Below are 7,306 nucleotides of genomic sequence, written 5' to 3'. Positions count from 1 at the left end.
CATTATTTATAGTGACAGCAGGTGAAAAATAGCCCATCCAGAGCTTTGATTAATGAACACTGTCCCTATCAAATAGATACCAAACATGCTTATCTGCTGCCAAATTTGGAGCTTTGTGAAGCAGTGTCAATGCAGTGTGTTTCTAATATCTGTATGCATATTATTTAAGATTCCTGGCCCTGACCGGTAGCACATTGTGTATGAAACATTTCAATAATATATGCATTATACAGTAATAGTTGATTGATTTCTTAATAATGAATTGCATAGTAACAAAACCAAACTGAAATAAGGGTATATCCCCATTAGAATTGTGATCCAGTATGACTCTCCCATTTAGAATGTTGGAGTGGCTTACATTGGCATGTTTGTTGGAGGTGATTACCTGTTTTCATGGCTCAATTTCATCGGGTTGAATATCTGGTACGTTTTTAAAAATATATATTTTCTTTATAATAATATTTTTAATAAAACATAATTAATGTTTTTTTAGTGTGTTTACAAATTTGTATCTTAAACTGAATACATGTGTTCAAATAGATCTTCAAATAGCCTAGATCACATGCAACACAAATCTCATCTCCACTAAGAACAGTGGTGATCTCTTGCTTGCAGCATGGCAGGTGGGCTGGTATACTCCTACCTGACATTCCACAGCCACAGCTCAGCTGATCCCATGCTCAGTCCAACAGAAGACAAAGTTAGAGCTCAAGTACAGGAGGAGGCCAGTGAAAGCAGGCTAAGGAGGAGTGGATCTCTCAATGCCTGCTGACCTAAGAATGACCTCTCTCCACCACAGCCTTCACCCATGGAGCTGCACATTATTTATTTTTATGGACCCTTTCAAGAGAGTTCCATTACCAGCATCATAGTTGGCCCCACAAGACTTCCTTTTTAACATTCCATATGTTATCTTAATGCAGAGGAAGTAGATTGGGGCCCAAATAGAACGTTCAAGCATTGTTTTTGTTTTTATTGTTGAAAGGGTCTATAAGAGCACATATGTATGACCTTTGAACAACAGATAATGTTCTTTTATATGACTTACAGCTAAAACACTACCTTGAAAAAATACATGTCCATCCATGTAATAAATGTTTAAAATGTAATGCAACCTGAGTAGTGATTTCATTGAGAACTGGTATGCACAAAATGTGATAAACTGCACAGGTTTATTTGAACACAATTAAGTGCCTCATTCTATGACAGTGCCAGCAGTACTGTCTAATGTCTAATGCCAACAACCGTATACTATGCAGGGATGTGCTTAGTGAAGGATGCATAAAACATTTAAACCGTTTGTAGCAGTTTATGTTTATCATTCTGTTTATCACATAGACCCAGGGGAGTTGCTAGACATAAAACTACTGGGGCAAATGCAGGCACAAGCACCCAACCTTGACCATCCACGTCGTTTTTTAAAATGTTGGCTCATATAATATAGTATTGCTTCCTTTGCTTAGCCCATACTGCCACTGCTGCTGATAAACTCCTGTTAGAGGTAGACTATAAATGTACTGTAGGTATAATTGACATTAGAGATCAAAATGAGATCTTCATGAAAATATCTACCTCATAGCCTACCTTGGGTAAAAATGGGGTACAAAAGCCTGCATACGCAAATGATAACGACAAAACCTGACTGGTCAACTAACCTATAGTCTCTCCAATTACATGCAACCTAATAGGCTTTCATATTTGCTCATGAACATGTCCCCAGAGTGTACTACTGTAGCTGCAGTAACTTCAGTTAGGTGGAATCGATTATTTTTGTTTTTTTCCATACAGACAGTACTCGGTGACCTTGAGAAACAGACCTGTGACTAATCCCTAGAATTCTCTTTTAACTAGCTACATTCACTACCTTATTACAATTTGATGATCAGATAAACTATACTGCTCAAAAAAATTAAGGGAACACTTCAATCATACACTGGATCGGTACTCTGCCACTGTTTGGTTCTGAGCACAAGTAACTTTTGAGGTTTTGAGGTGAGTGTTTTATTTTGCAAGAACTGTCAGACATTCTGTGAATGTAGTTTGAGAATGGAGAAAAGGGTGGTTTTAACAATTGTGGAAAACTGTAAGTGTTCCTTTAATTTTTTTGAGCAGTATATTTTATTAGATATGTGTATCTGATCAGTCCAGGAATGTAGATCTACTGTTGATGTAATGATAACATACAGTATTCACAAGGAATATTAGGCTGTAGTTCAACTGATATCCAATGCAATTCAAGACTCAAGAAATACATTTATACCATCTACAAATCAGTCACACTCAAAATCAGAATTAGATATAATATTTAATGAGAAGCAACAGGCACTAACTAGTACTATGTGTTGCCAAAAAGAGGGTAGAAAAAAATCCATTTACATTGTCTGGTCCACACAATAAGAGCCTTCTCTGCTTAAAACACAACAGAAATTACCAGGACCTGCATGTATTACATTCTGTCATCAAAAAAATGATGTAAGCACTTCCTAAATAATTCCGTTTTTGCTATCTCAAAGTGATTCTGATATATTAACTTTAGTTAAATGTCAAAAAAAATTAAAATCATTTTATCTTTACTTTAGCTTTAGATCGACTTCATTTGGTGTTGATTGCCAATACAAAGGGTTTTCCAGTATTAACACAAACTAACATATCTGCGCTGCTTCTCTTTCTGCTGCATGCTATGCTAGTTTTGTTGACTTTTACCCAAACGCAGAGCTGATTCCTGGAGGCCTGTCATGTAGTGTTGCAGGGAGAAGGACTGGAAAGAGCGTGAGAGGATGTTGGTCTGGTGAAACCCTCGGTTATTGAAGTCACAGATAAGTGCCATTTCCTCACACAGCAGTAGATAATTTTCAGGGTCACTTTGCAATCAGTTCAATGAGAGACAGAGAGCCGCCAGGACGAGGCGGTGGTTAAAAAAGCACCAGTACCTCACAATCCTCAGTCCAGCAACCACTTGTTGCCACTTCTTAGGGCAAATTGAATGATCTTCCAATGAGGGCTTCAGGCAGGTAGCCGTTCTGGGCATGGTATATAAGGATTAGGGATACTCATCTACGTTATGGTGGGTTGGGTGGGGTAAGACTTGCAAAACATATCTCCTAACCACAGCAGTCCCGGTGAGCAACCAAAACAAAAAAAATCCCTGCTGACTTTCCTTATTAATGTAAAGGCCTGAATCTGACACCTCAAGCGAAAAGAAAAAAAAGGTGGGGCGTTAAATGATCCACATGAGAGTGTTAAATAATAAAGACAAACCAAAATAAGTGCACTGAAAAGATGTGTGTCCATTAAGAGATTGGTTGATTTCTGTAAGATAGCTAGCTTTTAATATAAAAGACAGTAGCCAATCTGGGACTCTCCTGGATCGCCATTCTGTTTCCTCCCCTCTATTACCACCACCTGTACGGACTCTCAACATAAATTTACCATCAAAAGTGGCCACTACTCTTCCTACTGACATCTGAACATGCCCTGTATTTTTTTCCACGCAAACTCATGTATGTACACAGAAATACACTTTGCACACTGTCAGACCGCTAAAATCACAGAACAAAACGACTGAAAACAAAGCACGAAAACTCGTTACAACAAAAAGTGCAAAATAACACAAACACACCAACCAAAACATGTTTTCCTCTCTCTTCCTACTCCCTCTCTCTCTTTCTCTCTCTTTGAAACACGGCAGAGAACATTCTTCATATAATGATAACAATAATGACATCTACCGTCATAGCAGCTCTAAAATACGAGTACAACTGGAAGCGGAAATAAGGTGCTTTTAGCTTAGGTTCCACCCTTGGGCGGGTGAGTGTACAGGGTACATTGGGGACTCATGGAGACAGGTTGTTGGCCAGCTCGATGAGGGCCAGTGCCCCATGCAGACGCTCTCGTTGCTCCTGAAGACGGCGTCTAGCTGCCCCACCAGCGCTGGACTTCTCTTCCTCTGGAGGAGTCTCATCCTCTTCCTCATCTGACTGCAGGAATTCCAGAGGGTCCTGCTGCTCCTGGTCCTCCAAGGTCCCCTTTCCGCCTGGTTTGCCCTTGGTGGGTGGGGGGACACGCTGTTCACGGGTCTGCCAATATCTGAGAAATGGGAGAAAGAGGCTTTATTACATGTGTAACAACATTTAACATTACCATTAAACTGAAAAGTAAGCACTGACCTCAAAAATCTGTGAGTGTATCTCTATGACTGAACATTGGAAACTAGGGCCAACAAGCAAAGTCTGCCACGCATTAACTAATTAAGGCTAATTTAATAACATCACAAAATCATTGTAATAATTGACATTAATACCATGAGAAAGATCCTAAGTATGGGTCAGTGCAATACTCCCTCACCCCACAAGATGACTTTGTCTTTATCATTATTGATTTGGCTGGCACTTTTATCCAAAACGAGTCTCCTAGGGGGAACTCAGGAGTCCTGCTCAAGGGCACCACCCGTGGTAACCCGTGGTAACAAAGGAATTATGTGCAAAAAACTTTGCACCTTGCTTTGCTTGTTGCCCGTCAATGAAATTAGGCCCCTGGTGTCACTCACATTGCACTTGCCTTAATTGTGTATGTTTGAGTGTGTGTGTGTGTGTGTGTGTGTGTGTGTGTGTGTGTGTGTGTGTGTGTGTGTGTGTGTGTGTGTGTATAGATATGTGCACTCACTTGGCTAGCCACTCTGCAACAGCCTTGTCGTCCACGCTTTGGGCCTTCCCTGGGCTCATGGTTGGTTCTTCTCTCTTAAGGCGTGCATATGGGTGTTTGGGGCAGTGCCGGTTGGCATGGGTGAAGCGACTACCACAACCTGGACAAGAGCATGAAATACATTCTGACACTCAGTACACATTCATTATTGAAAACATCACATCAAATGGAAACAGGTGTAGGGCCCCTCACCCTTCTCTGAGCAGACAAATGGCTTTTCTCCTGTATGAAGGCGCTGGTGTGTCTTCAGCTGACCACTCTGGACAAAAGCCTTTCCACAACCCGGGTAGTCACAGAGGTAAGGTCTCTCCCCTGAATGACAAAGATTCACATAAGTTGATGAGAAGGGGTTATTCAATTCTCATGAAAAAGCCTCTAGTGTTGTATATAGCACACTAAGCTATTACTTTGTTTTTAATAACACCTTAATAGCAATACAGCTGTTTTTATATTTAGCACTAAGATGTTTTAACCATACTTTCCACAAAGTTGTGCTGTTGCTCACCTGTGTGCGTACGCTTGTGAGCCTGTAGTGATTTCTCCCGGGGGAACACACGGTGGCAGATGTTGCAGCGGATTCTGCTAGAGGAGTTTTCGCCCTCTGAGATCAGCTCTCGTACCGTGTCAGCGCGCGGACGGCCACGGCGCATGCCATCCTAAGAATACGAAAGGGTAAAGTATGAGCAAGTCATTCTGACTTGAACTACTAGTGACTGAATAATAAATAGATTCTGTGTCAGCTATATATGCATAATGGCTTATTCAACCCAAAGAAACTACCAGTAAAACAAACGCAAAGAGAACCCCGCCCTGTAGAAAACAGCCATAGGACTGTAATTGTATTGATACTACACAACCGATAAAACCACATTCATTTTTGTACAGAGCAATAAAGCAAATTATACATTCCAAAGAAGGATACACTTGACATCTACACATTTTTGAGACGTTTTAAAAAGATTATTGTTGAACATTTCCGGTTGGGATTTTGGCGCGCGCAGAAACGTCATGCGAGGACAGCTGCTACAGTAGGAAGTTAGAGGGGTTTAAAATCCACCTTGTTCATATGAACGCGATTCCTCTATATGCATAAACATATACGTATACAAATGCATACGTATATAGAGACATATAAACCTTATAACAAAGTCTAGAGCACTTTAAGGCAATAATCCGGCATTTAATTACGATGATGGAGGAAGCCTTTATTTCCCGCACTTCTATACTTTTGGCCTATAGTAGGCCTACTAAACTGTACAGCACAGTCATATCGGATTATTTTAGTCCATTCGTTTAAAAAAAATGGGCTACAATAAATGCATGTCTTAAACGATTAAAAACTGAAATCCACTCTTCGCTCTTTGTCGTTCCATATTGAATAGGCCATAATCCAATATCTTACTCTTAAAATAAAATTTTCATAAGTCTGACAATAATTTCAGAGGTGTTACTGAGTTTGTCAGTGTACCATAACTGTAAAACCCACCTTTATGTGCTCAGGACAAGCAGCGTGGTCAGTCTCGCCCGTGGAGCAACTCTGGGTAGGCGAGGCGGGCCCGGCCCCTGAGCCGGGGCTGAGGGTAACGTTATGCGCATTCTCTCCCCATTTCCATGGGTATACCATAAAGTCGCTGAAACCTGGACTTGTTGGCATAAGTGAGTCAGTCTTGGGTTTTATAGGGGTGGTCTTGATGACAGACACCAGCACTCGTTTTGGTGAATCGTTGCAAAAAATCACTTGAGGAGAATTGCTCTCTGCCATCGTGGCAATCTTTACTAACTTTACTTCCCTAATAAATTTGAAGTGAAAATTAGCTTTAAAATAGCCTACGCCAATGGAAAAATAACGCTGCTTAAAAAGATTAAAAGTTAACTCTTGCAAAATTCACGCCCTCCAAAAAGTATTCTCCATCCACACAAGACGAATAGCGAAGTATTCCTGAAATCCTTGATCAGCTTCACAAAAATCATTCATTTCCAGAATTAAGTAAAGGTGCGCTGTGTATCGGGGTTTTCCTAAATGCTAGATAATAACATTCTATCTCGACTGTTCTCTGCTCTGTCGAATGAAAATTGTCCGCCGGATACTGAACCACTTTTCCCGCGTTACAAATCGCGCTCGGGCGGTCTGTTCAGCGAATCAACTTCGAGATTGTTAAAGAACACCCCTTCGCTGTAGCGGAAAGAACCTATTAAATGTGTGCTTCTGTGATACACAGTAACCAATAACAAGTTTAGAATATTCGTAATATCCGGCTTTCAATGGACTTCCTTATCCAATGATTTTCAAATGTTCTGATACACGCCCCTTTAGATTGACAAGGGCTCCGTCCAACAGAAGCGAATGTTCAGAAAAATTAACCAGTGAACGAGAGCATATCAGTTTCTCCCGCGCAGTGCAACGAAAGTTTCTGATATTTTGGTTAATTTAAAGGGAAGGGGGATGGGGAGACGGCGCCAAAGTTGCGAAATGAAACGGACAAAACGAAAGACGGATAGTCAACAGAATGACATTTCGAGAACTGAAAGTGAACTGAATAAGCATGTGGGTCCATGCATGGTTCATAATCAGTGGCAAATGAACAACTATATACTCTATAATCGG

The 7,306-nt window shown here is 40.7% G+C and overlaps 2 protein-coding genes across 3 annotated transcripts in view; one reads left to right on the top strand and one right to left on the bottom strand.

The window, feature by feature from the left end:
• Positions 1-1,109, top strand: part of slc35d2 (solute carrier family 35 member D2) — a 6,294-nt gene extending 5,185 nt beyond the window's left edge. For both annotated transcript variants that reach the window (XM_048244463.1, XM_048244462.1), the window contains exons 11-12: positions 341-423; positions 616-1,109. In XM_048244463.1, the coding sequence (XP_048100420.1) occupies positions 341-423; positions 616-772 (240 nt within the window). In that variant the 3' untranslated portion in view covers positions 773-1,109. The remainder of the gene's footprint in view (positions 1-340; positions 424-615) is intronic.
• Positions 1,110-2,328: 1,219 nt separating this feature from the next.
• Positions 2,329-6,904, bottom strand: znf367 (zinc finger protein 367). The gene is made up of 5 exons (XM_048243764.1): positions 6,188-6,904; positions 5,207-5,357; positions 4,894-5,013; positions 4,663-4,801; positions 2,329-4,086 (listed from the first exon to the last, which is right to left on the bottom strand). Exons 1-5 carry the CDS (start codon positions 6,461-6,463, stop codon positions 3,834-3,836), a joined length of 939 nt encoding a protein of 312 aa, XP_048099721.1. The 5' UTR covers positions 6,464-6,904; the 3' UTR covers positions 2,329-3,833.
• Between the last annotated feature and the right edge of the window lie 402 nt (positions 6,905-7,306).

Source organism: Alosa alosa, chromosome 5, assembly GCF_017589495.1.
Source record: "Alosa alosa isolate M-15738 ecotype Scorff River chromosome 5, AALO_Geno_1.1, whole genome shotgun sequence".
In the NCBI taxonomy this organism is placed as follows: Eukaryota; Metazoa; Chordata; class Actinopteri; order Clupeiformes; family Clupeidae; genus Alosa; species Alosa alosa.
This window is presented reverse-complemented; position numbering and strand designations above follow the sequence as displayed.

Coding starts and splice junctions, on each gene's coding strand:
- znf367 (XM_048243764.1), bottom strand. CDS start 6,463: ATGGCAGAGAGCAATTCTCCTCAAGTGATTTTTTGCAACGATTCACCA. Junction 5,358..6,187: donor CTTGTCCTGAGCACATAAAG/GTGGGTTTTACA, acceptor TCGTATTCTTAG/GATGGCATGCGCCGTGGCCG. Junction 4,802..4,893: donor ATTTGTCTGCTCAGAGAAGG/GTGAGGGGCCCT, acceptor GCTCTTGTCCAG/GTTGTGGTAGTCGCTTCACC.